We start from the raw sequence: 19588 nt of genomic DNA on the forward strand, positions 1-19588 counted from the left end.
TAACTGCATGCGTTCATTTAATAAAATGCAACTTGTAGTATTTTGAGGGGCGTTTTTTTTTTCCAAAAAAACGCATGCGTTTACATGTTTTTTTTTGGACAAAAAAATGCATTGGAGTCAATGGGGACGCATGCGTTTTTTTTTACATGCGTTTGCATGCGTTTTTTTGACGCATGCGTTTTTTTTGGCACCATTGAATTAAGTGTAGATAAAGATGTCTAGACACTGATAAGACTCCCCCATAGCAGCAGGGTTATAAAAGGAAGGTGGGGGGAAGTTTCTGGTCACTTCTCATCAGACTCCAAAGAAGACAGCACCCTGCCCGGACGCATTGTTGGACAAGACACAGAGCAATGTGAGTATATCCTAGCCAATGCATTCATTTTCAATTTTTTGGATCTACATGTCCTAATTTCTTCTATTTTTTTTCTTTCAACACGCATCAGAATGTCTTCTCCGGTTTCCTCGTCTGATGAGGAGTTCCAGCCACGTCAATCAGAAGTGGATCACGTGAGCGAGGTATGTTTTTTGTCCGTCAGCTTGGTAAGTATTGACTGTCACATCGACACATGAGGCAATTTTTTTTTTTAAATTTTATAGAGCACTTCAACTGAGGGACAGAGAGGTACTGAGCAGCGGAGTCAAGGTCCAGGTGGAAGACGGCAGCGGGTATGTATACCAGGCAGACTGTCCTTATTGTAATATTCTTTTAACTTCCTTTCTGTACCCTTGTTTTTCTATACATATTTCTTATATCATCCTTTTCTGAAAGTTGTCTTTCATATTCCTGCCCTTTCTCATCTTCGTGTCTTATTTTTTCCAAATGTGGTTGAGCAAACTTAAATGATTTTGTTTTAATTTTAGGTTTCACAACGGGACGACGACCGGATTGATAATGACCTGCTGATCAGTCTGGTCCAGGAGCGAGTCCCGTTGTGGGACAGCCGGGATCAACAGCACGCCGTCAATAGTGTTCTCCGTCGTTTGTGGAGTGAGGTGGCCCAAGCGTTGTGGGATGGCTGGGAGAATTCCCCGCCACGGGTCCGTAATGCATTTGGTAAGTATTGCACGGTAGTGTGAAGCAACAGACCTTGGCCATGCTCTCTTGACTGTGTGTGATGAAAGAAACTTTTCGTAGTTTCTGTCATCACACACAGTCACGAGAGCACGGCCAAAAGTCCTTATTCTGACCATTATATTTTATTGTTATTTCACAGTGGAGAAAGTAAGGACACGTTGGCGTTCCATGAAGGACCGCTTCAACAAGGACCTACGTGCAGAGAAGAGTGCAGCTAGTGGTTCCGGAGCAAGGCACCGGCTCTACAAATACCACCGTGTGTTGGCCTTCCTGAGACCGGTCCTTCTCATGAGAACGTAAGTATTTCTCACATGCCTCCGGTTGTGTTGCATTGACATAATCTGTCACTTTTAATTCCACAGGATGTACCGTCTTGTTATAGTTTGGTATTAATTTTCTGTTTTCTTTTTTCACAGCACACACTGCACGACTGTTGCCACAGGTTCTGGAGCGGTCCTTCAGCCGGCAGCCACGGACCCGTCCCAGCCATCCAGCAGCGCAGCACCAGGTGGGTCTTCCACACTCACTGGAGACCAGGGGGCTGGCCCATCAGGTCTTCCCCTTTCGCAGTCCTCTTTCGCTGCACCCATTTTTGCGGGCTCATCCCGGCAGCGACAGAGGGCTTCGGATAGGTCCCTCATGCCCGAGTTTTTACACTTGAGCTCGGTTTTACATGAAGCTATCAAGGCTTTAGGTGACAGAATGGATGTGACCCATAATCTCTTAATTTGCCGCATCCAGGATGTCGCCAAAAGCGTTGATCAATTGAAAGCCGACCTCAAGAAGCCAGCTCATCATTTTTTCAATCAAATCCTAGAGGGCATGTCGGAACACCTTAGCCCTGATCTCCAGCTGAGTGTGATGCAGGCCTGCAATGTTGCTTTTGTGCAGGCTATGCAGCAGAGTCAGAGTCGTAATGTGGCGGCATATCCAACTGTGCCGTCACTGTCACAAGTAAACACTATTCCTACCTCTGCTGCATACCACTGCACGGCCACCTCTATTCCCTCTACAGGTGTACTCCACTACAGCGCCAACACGATGACGAGTGCTGTTGGACATCCCACCGCCACCACCGTGACGACCGCTGCTCCGGCTTGGACCTCCTCCGCTGACACCACCATGACGCAGGACCCTGGCGTGGCTTATCGGCCCGGCACCCTCCCGATGCAGCAGGACCCATCCATGCAATATCGGACCGGCCCACCCCAGATGCAGCAGGACCCAGGCCTGGCATTTCGGACCGGACCCACCCCGATGCAGCAGGACCGAGGCCTGTCATATCTGACCGGACCAACCCCGATGCAGCAGGACCGAGGAGTTGCTTTCCGGGCAGGACACCCCCCGATGCAGCAGGACCCATCCATGGCATATCGCACCGGGCCCCCCATGATGCAGCACGACCAAGCCATACCTTTCCAGGCAGGACCCACCCTGATGCAGCAGGATCCATCCATGGCTTTCTGTTCCCCCCCACCAGCAATGCAGCAGGACAATGGTATGAGATTTGTTTCCCCCCCCCAACGAGGCACCAGGATCCTGGAAGGGTTTTTGTTTCCCCCCCCCCAACGAGGCACCAGGACCCAGGCGGGAGTTTATCTTTCCCCCCATTGGACTCAGACATTGCCGAGCGCTCCACAATGGAGACTGACTGTGTGGAGACGGGTCCTGACGTGTCTCCCGCCCACACTTTACAACATAGCCCAAGAAGACTTCCCCCAACCCGGAAAACCCAACGTAAAACTGGCAAAACGCATAAAAAACAAAAAACTTTGATTATTCCTCCCCCATCACCTACCGATGTGTCTCAACCTTCCAGTGTGTCTCAAGCCCCTCATGTTTTAAGCCCCATCCCCGAACTTCCAGACCCTTCAAGTTTTGTTGCCCATTCTCCTGCCACCTCTGCCTCCTCCACGGTGAGCCAGGCTTCAGTTCTGAATACCCCCCAGTTACGTCACTCAACCCCAAGCCGGCGTGGTTCAACCCGGCGCGGTACCAAAAAATAAATTTGTTTTTTTTTTCCTCAATAAAAAAAAAGTTTATTTGAAACAATTATGTTTGGTTTATTGTGTCTTTCACCGCTCTCAATACACAACAATAAACTTCGTCACACACTTATTCTTTTGGCCTACACATATCTCCAGTAGTATAAAATACCAGACAACATCTATATGTGTTTCTTTAGTATACAGATATGAGTTGGCCAAAAAAATAGTATTTATTTCCATACTCTTATTTTTGTACCTAGTGTAGTGTCACTGTACAAAGAGAAAATGCTGGAAATCAAGTTCAGAACTCAACTTAACCGGTCAGATGTCAAAATATATACCTGACCGATTAAGTTGATTACTGCCTTGTATATTCACCATATTCTATATAGCACATTATGTGACAATGGTTGTCAAACAGATGGGACAATTGTTCTCACACTCTACATATCTATGCTCACCAGGCCAGGTGTCAGAAATTGTGAATTCATGATCATGTATATGTTTATCATGAATTTATTATTGCTTACACTTGACTTGATGGATATAGAGACCGTGACAGTCTTGACGCAATGACGTCAACAATATTAGAATTAATAAATAAACATTTTGTACCATTATTATAAGTATGGGGCCCGTGGTTTATATCATTCTTTGAAAACCAAAATAGGGAGTGCAACAGAGGTAAATTACGATGAAAAATTAAAATTTATTACCTCAACAACTATCACCCACTCCTGGTTTTGGATTACAAAATATGATATACATATCTACTGCCCATCTTTGGTCAACCTTTGTTTAGAGAGGAAAAAGATAGTAGACATGGTGAACACAAAAAAGTTTATTAATTAGAAAAATTTGTATCAGTGTTTAATAATTGGTAAACATAAACATACAACAGGACATTTACACAACATTGTCCTGCCATGACACACGTCCAATATCGGACACAAAATAGGCCGCAAATTGGTCCCGCATAAGACCAACGGCTGCAGTTGACCGCATCGGGTGATGCTGAAAATCAGGCAATGGGTGTGCAACAGGTTCATCAAGTTCAATGTGGGGTCGCTCCTTAGCCATTATATAATTGTGTAGCACCACACAGGCTTTGACCACCTCGTCCACTGTTTCCACTTTTAGATTGATGGCTGTTGCAAGAATGCGCCATTTAGCAACAAGAATGCCAAAGCTGCACTCTACGGTTCTTCGGGCCCTGGTCAGTCTGTAGTTGAATATTCTTCTAGTGTGGTCCAAGTCCCTACTAGAATAGGGCTTCAGGAGATTTTCACACATCTGGAAGGCCTCATCCCCAACCATAACAAATGGCAGCGGTGGGCCTTGAGTGTTGGGGAGAGGCTGTGGAGGGGGAAAATTAAAATTGTTGCCATACAACCGACGGCCCATATCCGAGCTCTTGAAGGTTTGGGAATCATTGCCACGGCCAAAAGCTCCAATATCCATGCGATGAAGCGACACTCCGCATCCGCTATTGCCATAAGCACTACCGAAAAATATTTTTTATAATTATAAAACTCAGATCCGGTTCTGGCAGGTTTGACAATGCGGATGTGCTTTCCATCCACCGCCCCTAAACAGTTTGGGAAATCACACACGTTCAAAAATGTAGTTGAAATTTCCCGCCACATGTCCACGGTGGGTACGGGTATAAACTCCTCACGGAGTGCATTCCATAACGCACGACAGGTGTCCACAACAATTCCGGAGAGGGTTGAGATTCCAAGGCAGGTATTGGAAGTGCAGGGAAGATAAACTCTCTCCTGTGGCAAGAAATCTAGAAGAAAAAGAAACAAAAACAAAAAAATTTAAAATCGGCTCTAATGGTGTTTTTAAAAAAAAAAAGAAAAAAAAAAAACATAGAAAACATGTCATAACAACAAAGTTGACGGTCATTGGTTTAGTTTTGGAACGTACCGTATTGTCACTAACAGACGTTCCTCAGGTGGAATCGCTCTACGGAGCCGTGTGTCCTGTCGCCTTATGGATCCTTCAACACGAGCCAGTAAATCCCGGAAAGAATCTTGAGACATTCTGGTATAATCCTGGAATTTCTCCGGGTTGGCATTCAGCTCCGCATAGAGCGTGTGATATGCTCCACGGCTCTCACGCACTTCAATGATGGGGTGCCTCCAAAAACGCCGACGCTGTCTCCTTCTCCATCTTTGGCGGTTTCGGTCTTGCTCCCAAGCAAAAACACAGGCAAGGAAAATCTTGAAGCTGAACTCCAGTTTGAAATAAAAGTTATCCATAGAAAGATCCATCGTGACACCGGAAACAGTAGCAAGCTCTGAAAATTTCTGTCCCCCTAGGGTCTATATATTGAGAGACAATCATATACGGCCTTCTCTATTCCCATTGGTTGTGTCTGGTTATCTTTTTTTTTTTTTTTGGAAAAATGTTAAAAAAAACGCAAACGCATGCAAAAACGCATGTAAACGCGTGTAAACGCTGCGTTTTTTTGACACATGCGTTTAACGCATGCGTCTAAAAAACGCAGTGTTTACATGCGTTTACATGCGTTTTTGCACCATGCGTTTTTTTTAAAAAACGCATGCGTTCAAAAACGCAAGTGTGAAACCAGCCTAAGAAGTTTTCATCCAGGATATCTCTGTACTTGGCCACATTCATGTTTCTTTCAATGACAACCAGTCGTCCTGTCCCTGCAGCTGAAAAACATGCCCATAGCATAATGCTGCCACCACCAAGTTTCACTGCTCAGATTGTATTGGGCAGGTGATGAGCAGTGAATTTACCAAATGGCTGCAATGAAAAAAAGAGTGAAAAATTTTAAGGGGTCTGAATATTTTTCTTACCCACTATATATGACATGATAGACGCTATCAGATGTTGGAGCTGCAAATGTTGACCGTACATTATTAGACATCTCCTTGCCTGCCCGAATATTTTTTAATAGCTTTCTGTCACGGCCATTAGACAGCCATGCCAGCCACACATCTTCTTCCTGGTCATTTTATTTTCTAACACTATACTGTATTACTGCTTCTTGGACAGCCAGTACTGGTCCTACACTGACAGACATCTTCTTGCTTGTCCTGTCACATTCTATACTATATGTTGCTGCCAAAGCCACTTTAAACCGCTATTGTCAATAGACAGCCACACATTTCATGCTTGCTCAGTGTGTTACTCAAATAAGCAAGACACCAGTAGGTCTCCTGCACCAAAATTAACCTTGAAAATATTATTTTTCCGTTTTAATTCTGAATTTTTATTCAAACTTGGATGAGTAGAAACTACTTGGCTATAAGCCAGAATTTGCAGTTAAGTACTGCATCCTTTTACAACAGGAAAGATCCCTCTCTCTGTCATGGGTGTGTCAGAGGCTGCTGTCTTTAGTGTTAGTGTGATAGACTAGAACTCATCCTGTCCTTCCCTGTGCGGGGCTTGTCAGAAGTTGTCAAACAGGGATTAGGTATCCTGCTCAACGATAGGTGTGAAACCTGTATAGGGAAAGCAGGACACACAGGATGATGTTAGATCTGTCTAGGGTCTCCACTTCCCCCTTCCCTAGTCCTTGGTTCCCCTTCCATTATCCCTTTGTGTTGCATTTAGTCTGACCTACACTGTGCATGACATTAATACAGATGCAAAAGAAAAAAAAAACATTTTGACACATGATTTTTTTTCTTGTGTGCTGGCAGATCAGCTGCAGAGGTTGTCACTGGAGGTGACTGACCTTCGTTCTGAGGTTCCACAGCAACAGCAGTGGCTGCAGACTCCTATTGTGAGGAACGCTGCAGGTAGGCTGGTCCAGCTTGAATCCAAAATTTTCCCTCCCAGACAGGTTTTTAGGGGGTAGGGATATGTTTTTTTGTGTTTAAAGAGGCATCTAAATTGTATTTGAAACAGCGTCCTTACTCCTCTGGAGATGAGGAGCAACCAGTAAGAATTGTTATTTCACTGTTGCAGGGGGAACCGCAGTCCTAGGCTCTTTCTCTGCCACAAATTCCATGTGTCTCCAGTCAGTGGAGTTTTCTAGGGCTCTTATCCTCATCTATGTTGACACTGACCATGCCAATTCCTTCAGTGTCTCACTGAAAGGTTGAAGAATGGAATAACAGTGTACGACACCCCAGAGTCCTTTTTAAGCCTCTATGTCTTTGGCTATTCATGTGGATAGACACCTCCAGGATAGGTGGGTAAGAACACCTTTTCTGCAGTCTGTTTTTCAGGGTATTGCCCCTTTGCCAGAGGAGCAGTCTAGCGGTAAACCTGTATTAGGGAGGGTGGAGGGTCCCATGCACTTAGAGGGTGCCTCTACATTGAATATTTCACAGGAGGTTTGCAAAAAGTGTGTGTTTTTTTGTGGAATAAAGGGACATTTTATTAGTTTCTGCCCTTTGATGCCTAATCAAAGGGAGACTCATTTAACCCTTGGTAGTTTTCATCAACCTGCAGTTCCTGGTTTTTCCTGTCAGCAGAGGTGGTGCTGGAGAGCAAAACAAAGGAAATTTCTGTGTTTTTTGACAGTGGAGCTGGAGTCTGCATCTTCGTCGTTGACTCAGTGCCACTTGCACATAAAGCTTTCACTCACATTGTACGTAATGTAAAACTGAGGGTGGGGTCAGTTCATTGTGAAGTAATTCCCTGCTATGTCCTGGAGGGTCTTCCCACTCCAATTTTATTGGGTCTTTTCTGGTTGGCAAAACATAATCTGTTGGTGGTTTGGCAAGCCAGAGAAAGTCATTGAGTGGGGGGATTACTGCCAGAAGTGTTTAAATATTTCCCTTTTTTCTGTCTTTACAGAAACCTTACCTCTCTTTTTGTCTGGGTTTGAGGATGTTTTTCTGAGAGGGGGTGTCAGGATTTACCTCCTCATCGTGAATATGACTGTCCTGTTAATCTTGTTCCTGAAGCTAAACTGCCAAAATCCATATTGTATAATCTTTCCGGCCCTGAGAGACAAGCCATGAAGGATTTCAATGCGGAAAGTCTGGAGAAAGGACACATCAGACCCTCATCTTTGCCTGTGGTGGCAGGGTTCTTCTTCGTGAAGAAAAAAGATGTCGGGCTACGTCCCAGTTTAGATTTCTGGGAATTAAGTCAAATTACCATCTGAGATCCATACCCTCTTCATCTGATTCCGAATCTGTTTAGTCAGGTCATGGGAGCTGAGGTGTTCTCCAAGTTGGATTTAAGGGGGAGCTTACAATCTGGTCAGAATTATAGAAGGGGGTGAATGGAAAATGGCATTCAATACCCCTGAGGGTCATTTCGAGAGTCTGGTCATGCTTTTCAGTCTGACCAATGTACCTGTAGTATTCCAGAATTTCATTAACAATATTTTCCACCATTTGGTGGGTAGGTTTCTGGTGGTCTATCTGGATGATATTTTGGTTTACTCACCTGATTTGGAGACACATCGGGGCATGTTAGACAGGTGTTGAAAATATTAAGAGATAACAAATTGTATGCCAAACTGGAAAAATGTGCTTTAGGCGTCCAGGAAGTGCAGTTTTTGGGGTAACTGTTGTAATCTTCTGGTTTTCAGATGGATTCTGGGAAGATCCGTGCTGTCCTTGATTGGGACCGTCTCAAAAACCTGAAGGCTCTATAATGTTTCCTGGGCTTTACTAATTTTTTATTGGAAATTCATCCGCTTTACTAATTTTTTATTGGAAATTCATCTGGAATTATTCAGTAATTTCGAAACCCCTTACTGAGATGACAAGGAAGGGGTTTGACTTTTCCAAATGGTCAGATGCTGCCCTGCAGGCTTTTTCCTCCCTAAAGAACTGTTTCTCCATGGCTCCTATACTCAGTCAACACCAAGGATTCCCAACCCTTTGTTGTGGAGCTTGATGTGTTTGGGGATTGGGGCTGTGTTGTCTCAGGGTCCGACTCCTGGTATATGGCGTCCATGTGCCTTCTTTTCAAAAAAATTTTCTTCGGCTGAGAGAAATTATGATGTGGGTAATAGGGAGCTTTTGGCAATTAATTTGGCACTTGAAGAATTGCGACATTCTGGGAGGGGGCTGTCTATCCTATTACTGTTATCACTGACCATAAGAGCATTCCGTATCTCCAATCGGCTAAATTTCTAAACAATAGGCAGGCTGGATGGTCCCTGTTTTTTACTAGGTTCAATTTTGTGGTCACTTTCGGTCCAGGGATCAAACATGTCAAGGCTGATGCTTTGTCCCCGAGCTTCCCTGGTAGTTTTGAGAAAGAGAACCCTGCCCCGATTTTGCTGAAGAGGTAGTTATTTTGGCTTTTTATCCTAAGCTGGAGGGTGAGGTGTTGGAGGCCCAGGGGGATGTCCCTGCCTCCTGCCATCCAGGAAGGTTATTTGTACCACCAAATCTGCACCACATAGTTATAAGGGAACATTACTACTCTGTGCTTGCTGGTCATCCAGGTGGTAAGGCAACCGAGGACCTTATTTCTCATCATTTTTGGTGGCCGGGGTTTCATCGGGATGTGGTTGAACAGATATCTGCTTGTAGTGTCTGCGCACATTCTAAGGTATCACACACCCATCCATCTGGTACAGTACAGTAAAATGATGATGTGTTGCCCTCTTTATGCACTGAAGATGGCATGTTCCCTGAGTTTTTCCAGCAAGATGGTGCACCACCACATTATGGGTGTCAGGTCTGAGCTCTCCTACATGAACAGTTTCCAGAAAAGTGGATTGGTCACCGTGGGCCAGTTGAATGTACGAAAAAACAAGAAAAGAAGCCATGTAAACGGAGCGCACACCCAAAGGAAATACAATCTAAATAGAAAAATATATAACAATAGTTAATTAAACATAGAGACAAGTGCACAAAGATAAAAACATGTTAAAAAAACAAACACACCACCGGTCCCATAGTAGATGTTAAATAAGGAGACGGCCCAAATGCAGATGGTAAATAACAGAGGCAAAAAATGCACCACCAATATACTGTTTAAACATTAAGCATTATGTGAGGAAGACCTACAGTATAGAGGGTGAGAAGTCATGCATTCTATGTATATATAAACATAGTATGACCCCCTATTTAAATGACCAACAGATGGCAATGTATAAATATGAGTAAATACAGCAAGTCTGGGCGTCCCCAGACAACCATATAATAAATAAAATACCCTTATGCTGTTGGAAATACTTAGGCCACCAATACGGCCCCAATAAGCCAAGAAAAAAGTGGCCAAAATGGAAGAACAAGATCACCTCACCAAAATAGAGGTGCCAAAAAGGTGAGGATATATGGCACAAAGGTGGACAGAGGAGAAAAGGGGGGCAGAGGATAAGTCACCCAGTAGGTCGTCCTGTGCGTGGTGTGGGCCCTCGGCCGTCAGCAGTCAGCAATGGGAGAACGTGATCCCGGGATCCAGGAGGTGTGGGGGAGGCCCCACGCGTATCGCTGCTAGCCGCAGCTTCGTCAGGGGAAGTGCAGGGTAATAGGTCTTAAAATCTTAAATAGCGGTAGGTTGATGAAAAGATTACCAGCAGGTGGGCGAAGAACGCCCAGATACATACCATAAGTAGCGCCGACGGAAGCGCTGTGTGCATCCACCTGCACAGAAGATGCATAATCGCAGATGAAAACAAAAGTACGCGCATGCGCACAATACCCAGTCCCTGGCAGCAGGACGGCGCGTGCGCACTAAACACCGCCCAGAATGGAGCTAATGTGACGTGTGCCGGGCTGGATCAGCCCACAAACAGAAGATAAACATAGGTAGCGCGTACACACAGCACAACTGCACCACCAATTAAAAAGAGACGAGAGCCTAACAAATGCTGTGCCCTGGTATAACACCAACAGTAGGAACAAATCAGAAAGGGAAAAAAATAAAGAATACCAATAGGGCTAGATAATTAGCAAATGGTTCTCAACCAAAGAACAAGTAAAGCTATGGTGTCCCAGTACCGTAATGTGGTGTAAAGAATAAGCACCACAAAAATGGCTAATTGTTACCCAGTCCAATTGGAAAGGGCAAGGTAATATAACATGCTTCACAGTGATTTGCAATGCTTTAATAATAACGTAGCAAATATGCACAAATTAGCATGTATACTTAAGCATCCACATTAGGGCCAGACTAAGGGCCGGCACGGGTGACACCCAAGGCCAAGAAACCCCCAAAGTTGTAGACTCAAGGGTAAAAGAACAGGTAAAGACAATACCAGTAAAGTATAGTCATGAGGGTGAGTTCAAAAATATAGGTTATCAGGCTTGGTGTCAAACCCATGAGGGAGTAAACGCAAACCCAAGAAATATAAAGAATATATAATGTCCAAAAAGGAGGAAGGGCAATGCCGTTATATATGTTCCCAGAACACCCATAGTGTCACTACTTCATCCAATATAACTCAAAGTCAGGTACGTGAGTCCAATAGAGTTTATCCCAGGAAACTTGAAAATAATAATTCTTCGTTTAGCCCGGTGGGGGAAAGACTCCGTAAGTTGAAAATCCATCGGGATTCGATTTGGAGTAACCGCTTCTTATGGTTGCCACCTCTAGTGCTGGGAAAGATTTTCTGCAAACCAAAAAATGAAATATGAGCAGAGGAACCGCCATGAACAGTTAAAAAATGCGAAGCAATTGGGGATAGCATCCTGCCTTTTTTTTATCAGATGCCGCCAGGTGTATTGTGGACAAGTGCTTCTGGGCCCTCTTTCTAAGTTCCTGGGAGGTCTGGCCCACATACACCTTCTTGCAAGGGCAGATGATGGCATAAATCACGTTGACCGTACGGCAATTGATATACGACATTAGTCGATATGATTTTGAATCCAATGGATTAGTAAAATAATCTTTGGTGGCTGGGACATGCTGACAGACGCTGCATCCCCCACAGGGGAATGATCCCCTCAAGCGTATGCCACGGTTCAGGTGAGTGGTGGGGCGTAAAAAATGGCTTCTAGTCAGGATGTCACCAAGGTTGGGAGCCCTCTTAGCTGTTAAGGCAGGGCGGGAGGTGACCAAGGTGGAGGTATGTGTGTCAGTAGTACGAATGTCCCAATGGGATGTTAGGACATTCCTAATCTGATTCCACCGATCATTAAAGTCCGTGATGAACCGGACACTCTTGTCCTGGTGATGGACATTACAGGAGATTAACAGGTCTTGATTCATACTCTTGGCCCTCTGATAGGCACGGGAGATAGCTTTTTGCGGGTAACCCCGCTGCCTAAATCTTGAAGTAAGGGCCCTGGATTGTGTGAAGAAATCCTCATCAAGAGTACAATTACAGCGGGCCCTTAAAAATTGGCCGGTTGAGATACCCTTTCTGGTATGGAGAGGGTGAAAGCTGTCGTACCTGAGCAGGCTATTCGTTGCGGTGGATTTGCGGTACAGATCCGTCACCAAATGTTTGTCCCGGATGTGGATTTTCAAATCCAGAAAGGTCACTGAGTCAGAGGAAAGAGAATGTGTGAGAAAGATATTTAAATTGTTGTTGTTCAATTCCTTCAGGAAGTCAAGGCACTCCTGCTCTGTACCTGTCCATAAGAAAAGAACATTGTCGATAAAGCGATGCCAATATCGGACAAATCTCTTGAAAGATTCAGAACAGTATACGATGGTTTCTTCCCACCAGCCTAAAAAAACGTTAGCGTACGTCGGTGCGCAACGCGCCCCCATGGCCACACCAGATACCTGCCGAAAAAAAGTATGGTCAAACAGAAAATAATTATGGTGTAAAATAAATTGAAGTAAATCAATCAAAAAGGAGTCGTGGAGACGATCAAAATTGTCCTGTTTACTAAGGAAATGGCCTACTGCATGTATTCCATCGAGATGGTTAATGTTTGAGTACAGCGATTCGACATCGCAAGTTACCAAAAACGTATTGTCTGGACAAACCATATCATGGCACATGCTGATAAAATGAGCGAATCCCTGATATAGGATGGTAATGACGTGGCCAGTGGTTGCAGAAAGAAGTCTACATAGACGTTGGCCTTTTCACCGTGGGCCAGTTGAATGGCCACCAAGGTCTCCTGATCCTACCCCCTTAGACTTTTACCTTTGTGGTCATCTGAAGGCAATTGTCTATGCTGTCAAGATACAAGATGTGCAGCATCTGAAACAACGGACTCTGGAAGCCTATGCTAGCATTTCTTCTGCAGTGTTGCTATCAGTGTGTCAAGAGTAGGAGAAGAGGGTTGCATTGACAATCCAACACAATTGGAAGAACTTTAAATACATTTTATAAGTGGTCATAAACTTGTAAATAACTCATAAAAGAAGTTACGTTAAAACCAAGCACACCATTGTTTTTTCTTGTGAAAAAAATTAAGTTGGATCCAAAATGGCTGACTTCAAAATGGCTGCCATGGTCACCACCCATCTTGAAAGGATTTCCCCCTCCCATATACTAATGTGCCACAAACAAGAAGTTGATAACACCAACCATTCCAATTTTATTTTTAGGTGTATCCATATAAATGGCCACCCTGTAGATTAGTGCTGGTTAGTCCCCCTGGCTCATAGTCCATCTTATTATTCCTTCAGCAAAGGTATTCAATCTAGGAGATCTCCACACTCCCATAGACACAGCCATATGTGAGACAAAAAGCTCTCAAATTACAAAGTGAACAACACCCAGGGGTGGAGATATGGTGAGCAGCCATTTCTCCCAACTCTTCAGCTGCTCACAATCAATCTGTCATGGCTAATTAACCCTTTTTAGTCCTATGTGTACTAAAGTATTACTGCAAGTTTATCTCCCAACCCCTATATTTTCGACAGCCACCTTACAACCATCATTTGTAGAATAGTCACATTTTCTTCTGTTTGCACTGATTATATATGTAGACACCTGCAATGCAGGTATCTACACCCAAAAAGGAATTATTTTATAACATTTTTGCAATTTAAGAAACCTAAAAAGTCTATTGTTAAATTAGCTGTCAGATACCAGTAGTTAACATATGTTTACCCTTTACTCAGATATGGTAAGGTCACTTTGACATTTTTAAAGGGAATCTGTCACCTCATTTTTTGCATATAAGCTGTGGCTACCACCATTAGGGGCTTATCTACAGCATTCTGTAACGCTGTAAATAAGCCCCTGATGTAACCTGAAAGATAAGAATAACAAGTTAGATTATACTCACCCAGGGGCGGTCCGGTGCGGTCTGGGTCCAATGGGTCGCAGGTCCGGTTCCGGCGCCTCCCATCTTCATGCGATGACATCCTCTTCCTTGCTTCTGTCGTGGCTCATGCGCAGGTATAATCTAACTTGAATTTTCATCTTTCAGGTTACATCAGGCACTTAATTACAGCATTATAGAATGCTGTAAATAAGCCCCTAATGGCGGTGGCTTATATGCAAAAAATGAGGTGACAGATTCCCTTTAGAGAGAACCTTTCAGGTGATACATGCCACCCAAGCATTGGTGAGCATATATCAATCACTGACTGTATTATCACAACCATGTATTGTTTTCTTTGAAATGACACAATAACCGCTGGCGACAAAGCCACACTACTGACTAGTCGTACAGATGGGTCCCTGGTGGCTTCTCCCAGCGCATATACAATGGGTAAATATCCAATATGTCTACTGTCATTTATTTAATTTAGCTTGATCATAAAGATAAATATTTTTATGTAAAATTAAATACAAATTAAAAATGTAAGATATAATGTATGAAGAAAGAGTCAAAAATACATGTATGAACATAATGTATATCATGAAAGTTTCATAATCCATAGAAACAAGGCCAATGGGCTCAGCAAAGCAATTAATGTAATTAAAAGCACAACTGGCCATTATAATATATAATTAGATCATATCTGAAAGTAAGGGTTATTAAAAGTAAGTTTAATTCAGACCTATATGTATACATTATGTTATAAATAATTATCATCTCTCCATGAGGAAACCATCTCTAATAAGTCATTGACTCTCTGCTCCACAATGCTGGGTATTAAAATTACATAAACATGAGCATAAGTTGCAAGATTATCAGTGATTTACATTCTTTATGACCTGCTAATAACTGAAGACCCTGCTATTCATTATATTAATGGTAATTGCTGCTAATTAAGGAAGGAAATAGTTCTGGTAAAACAATTTATATAAATTATTGTCAATATGGAAGTAATTTTAAAAGTATTATTTCTATGGTCTGGCTCAACTGAATTTAATTTAACCCCTTAATGTCAAATATATCTTTCATGGAGGATGTCAAGTACTTTGGAGGGGGCTCACAAACTAAACATAGGGCAGATACCAGCTTTAATATATAGCTGGCATCAACCTCTAACAGTAGCTATTGGCATTCCCTCTAATTGCTGCTGTTAACCTCTTGAATGCCACTGCCAATTGCTGACAGATGCATTTAAGCGTTGCAATCAGGTCTGGAAGATTGTTCAAGTGGCCATTCTTGCTATACACTTGCACAGAACCAATAGGCTTCTATGACAGCTGGGGGCTGGCTGAATGCCCCTGTGAATGTCATGTGGTAGCTTCTGCAATATCCAACCTGTGGCTGAGTTACATAGAGGACAGTGATTTTTACTATATATTGGTGTATTCCTGTATATAGTAGAAACGATTCAAAAATTGCAAGTTAACAAATCAAGAAGCAATAACAATTTTTTAAAAATATAAAAAATAAAGATCTAAAATTTCAAATGATCCCCTTTTCCTCAACTAACAATAAAAATGTCAACAATTAAAAAATAAATTAAAGCAAAAAAGACCAGACGCAAATGGGAGTGCACACCTGTTTCAAAACTCAGATCTAAATAATAATAATATATATACAAACAGTTTAAAAATACAGCTGTAATTTTATTTATTTTTAGGAAAAGTTCATACATTTTTTTTTAGGAACCTATTCATTTTTTATGTAACTTTGGGGAACCTATATTTTTAAAACCCCCCAATAGTAATGTAATTTTAAAAACATATAGCTGTCTGATATTAAGGCCGTTATTTAGCTATGAATTGCCATGGCAGCTATCATAACCACGCAATCATGATCTCATGGTGCCGATGAAGTTTAGGAGGGAGCCAGCACACTCTGTTAACCATCTAGATGCCATAGTCACTATTGACAGCAGCATCTAAGGGGTTAAATTGGCATGAATAGTGGCTGATGCAGCAGGACGTCAGCTATAGTGTACTGCTAACAGATGTGGCATTTCCATCCATCGAGAGATCTTACAGTATGATCTTATATCTCAGGTCAGTAAAATATATATTGCTGGTCACTAGGGGATTAAAAACATTCATAAAAATAATACTTCATTTTTTAATGTATATTTGTATGTAGGAAGTATGTGTACTGGCATGAACAAGTTAATAAGATAGAAAAGTAATGCTTGAAAAATTGAGAGCACTTGATTTAACCTTAGTACAAGTCATTTTGAGTTTATAATCTACTGTTTAGCTGAGCTTCAAGCATGTCTGTCAGTATAACAGTATAATCCTATGTATGGCAGCTACCCTCACTCAGCAAGTGCGATGGGATGCCAGGTCAATGCTCCAACAGCAGGTGAAGAAATAAATTGGGGTTAACAGCAGTCAGGTCTGCATTTTCAGGTTTTAAGTTTAAATTTGCTTCAGAGACCCTAATAAGTAAGTATTAAAAAAATCCGTGATTTGCTTTGATATAAACAGCATGCCCTACGTGATAAAGTCTCTCATCTGTTGCACTGCATACTTTTAGAAGTATGATTTTGCATTTATAAAAATTGGTACTCTTCTTTTTAACACTGTCAGCTTGGTACATAAAACACAACCACCAACTGTTTTCAATTCAAAGAAAATTACCGCTTGGATACTGATGAGAGTGGGGTCAGCTAAAATGCAACTTTATTACAGTAATAATGTAGAAGCATGCTTTGAGTCCAGCAGAATATTAAAGCAAATGTAAGTGAAGTGACTGCATAGAAATGAAAAAGTTCTGAAACCACTTAGCCAGAAAAAAAATCTTAGGAAATAACCATTAGAGATTTCAATATTGCCACATCCATTTGTATGTAGCGTGCAGTAAATGCTGGTAAATTTCATGAGCTCCACACAGTGCCAGAAAAGATTAGTGCACACTATACTTTCTGGGATTAGGCTTTAAAACTTTAAAGAGTAACAGTTTTTATTTTTATGTGGAAATATAATAGGTGATATTGGTATTCTATTGTGAATAAAGTACCAACTTTGAACATATTATTTGATCAGATCCCTTTTTTAAGGTGAAAGCTACTGTTTAATTTTGAAAGGAAAAATCACATAATTTAAAAAAAATGTCTAACTTTTGTCCATGATATAGTTAAAGTGATGTACTAATACATGTTATTTACATTTGATAAAGCCTATGACCCCTATTCATGAAGTCTGAAGTAGTTTATTCGATTATTGCTGATAGGGGATGTTAAAGTCATCGGCACCCAATTTATGAAGAAGTGCATGCTTCTTAGTGTTTCAAACATCCCTTAAAAGTGATATGCACCTCTGTGAGCATTGTCACAAATCACACTCCAGACTGGAGTAAGATTTGTGATGTAATGTATGCCACAACTCATCATTAATGGGCATCACTACATTTCTTCCCACTCCCATCCCACCACACCACAGCTCCACCCATTTTGGTGGAGCTGGCAGAAACAGGCAAGAGAACTCTAAAAATTACAAAATGTTTGCGCAACCTCATGTTTCGCAAAAATTGGAAGACTTTTCAAATAGTTTTAAACCAGATTTCTGATGTAAATACTTAAATGAATCAGTGCTTATGTGCTCTCTACCTGACAAAATCAATCATATTGTAGCAGTTTTTTTTATTTTATCTTGTGTGTAGATATATATACATACATTATATATATATATATATATATATATATATATATATATATATATATATATATATATACACTCACCGGCCACTTTATTAGGTACACCTGTCCAACTTCTTGTTAACACTTAATTTCTAATCAGCCAATCACATGGCGGCAACTCAGTGCATTTAGGCATGTAGACATGGTCAAGACAATCTCCTGCAGTTCAAACCGAGCATCAGTATGGGGAAGAAAGGTGATTTGAGTGCCTTTGAACGTGGCATGGTTGTTGGTGCCAGAAGGGCTGGTCTGAGTATTTCAGAAACTGCTGATCTACTGGGATTTTCACGCACAACCATCTCTAGGGTTTACAGAGAATGGTCCGAAAAAGAAAAAAAATCCAGTGAGCGGCAGTTCTGTGGGCGGAAATGCCTTGTTGATGCCAGAGGTCAGAGGAGAATGGGCAGACTGGTTCGAGCTGATAGAAAGGCAACAGTGACTCAAATCGCCACCCGTTACAACCAAGGTAGGCCTAAGAGCATCTCTGAACGCACAGTGTGTCGAACTTTGAGGCAGATGGGCTACAGCAGCAGAAGACCACACCGGGTACCACTCCTTTCAGCTAAGAACAGGAAACTGAGGCTACAATTTGTACAAGCTCATCGAAATTGGACAGTAGAAGATTGGAAAAACATTGCTTGGTCTGATGAGTCTCGATTTCTGCTGCTTACATTACATTCAGATGGTAGGGTCAGAATTTGGCGTAAACAACATGAAAGCATGGATCCATCCTGCCTTGTATGGAGCATCTTTGGGATGTGCAGCCGACAAATCTGCGGCAACTGTGTGATGCTATCATGTCAATATGGACCAAAATCTCTGAGGAATGCTTCCAGCACCTTGTTGAATCTATGCCATGAAGAATTGAGGCAGTTCTGAAGGCAAAAGGGGGTCCAACCCGTTACTAGCATGGTGTACCTAATATAGTGGCCGGTGAGTGTATATATATATATATATATATATATATATATATATATATATATATATACATTTTTAGTTGTGAATGGTTAAATGTTGGAAGCAAACTTAGGTCATAAGGAATGGTAAGTGCCAGGATGCCTTCTCCAAAACCCCTAGTTCATGCCAAAGCTAGGTAAACAGGTGAAAACAATTCTTACCATATGATGCATATTTTCCTTAATTAAAAAGGATTATTAATGTAATAGGTTAAGGATTACTTTACCTTTAGACACTCATCTTGCTTGGCAAGTTCTTCACAGTCCTTTTTATTCAGATATGAAGAGTTGAGCAGAAGATCCACCTCAGCGATAGACTGCAGGAGACGCGCAATCTCTGCCAGGTATGTAGAAGGCACATTAGAGGCATCCACTTTCATTCCTTCGATCATTGAGCGGGTGCTTTCCTCATGAACAGTTTGCTGGTATAGATATATAACAAATTTACTTTCTAGGTACATGTACAAACATTATTAATAGTATATCAATATTCAAATAGAGTTCTGAAGGTGCACATTGTAAAAATGTACCCACGCAATAAAGTCAATGTTAATAAATTGTTAACAACTAGTGATGAGTAAATATACGAAATTTCCCGAGCACGCTCGGGTGTTCTCTGAGTATTTGTAACTGCCTGGAAATTTAGTTTTCCTTGCAGCAGCTGAATGATTTACATCTCTTAGCCAGCTTGATTACATGTGGGGATTCCCTAGCAACCAGGCAACCCCCACATGTACTTATGC

The 19588-nt window shown here is 42.0% G+C and overlaps 2 protein-coding genes and 1 long non-coding RNA gene across 7 annotated transcripts in view; 1 reads left to right on the forward strand and 2 right to left on the reverse strand.

Annotated features, from left to right (window-relative positions):
• The window catches only part of DMD (dystrophin), a 3762639-nt gene that overhangs the window by 2030889 nt on the left and 1712162 nt on the right, over positions 1–19588 (reverse strand). For all 5 annotated transcript variants that reach the window (XM_077296691.1, XM_077296689.1, XM_077296692.1 and 2 more), the window contains one exon: positions 19073–19267. In XM_077296691.1, the coding sequence (XP_077152806.1) occupies positions 19073–19267 (195 nt within the window). The remainder of the gene's footprint in view (positions 1–19072; positions 19268–19588) is intronic.
• LOC143817553 (uncharacterized) lies at positions 254–8164 on the forward strand. Its single transcript, XM_077299047.1, has 8 exons — positions 254–355; positions 447–519; positions 601–669; positions 865–1057; positions 1218–1374; positions 1495–1832; positions 6747–6845; positions 7884–8164. The coding sequence occupies exons 2-8, from the start codon at positions 448–450 to the stop codon at positions 8162–8164; spliced, it is 1209 nt and encodes a 402-aa protein (XP_077155162.1). The 5' UTR covers positions 254–355; position 447.
• Positions 11552–12561, reverse strand: LOC143816399 (uncharacterized). Its single transcript, XR_013223937.1, has 3 exons — positions 12543–12561; positions 12362–12452; positions 11552–11578 (listed from the first exon to the last, which is right to left on the reverse strand). It is a non-coding gene; the product is annotated as an uncharacterized LOC143816399 (long non-coding RNA).

This window comes from Ranitomeya variabilis, chromosome 3, assembly GCF_051348905.1.
Source record: "Ranitomeya variabilis isolate aRanVar5 chromosome 3, aRanVar5.hap1, whole genome shotgun sequence".
Classification (NCBI taxonomy): Eukaryota; Metazoa; Chordata; class Amphibia; order Anura; family Dendrobatidae; genus Ranitomeya; species Ranitomeya variabilis.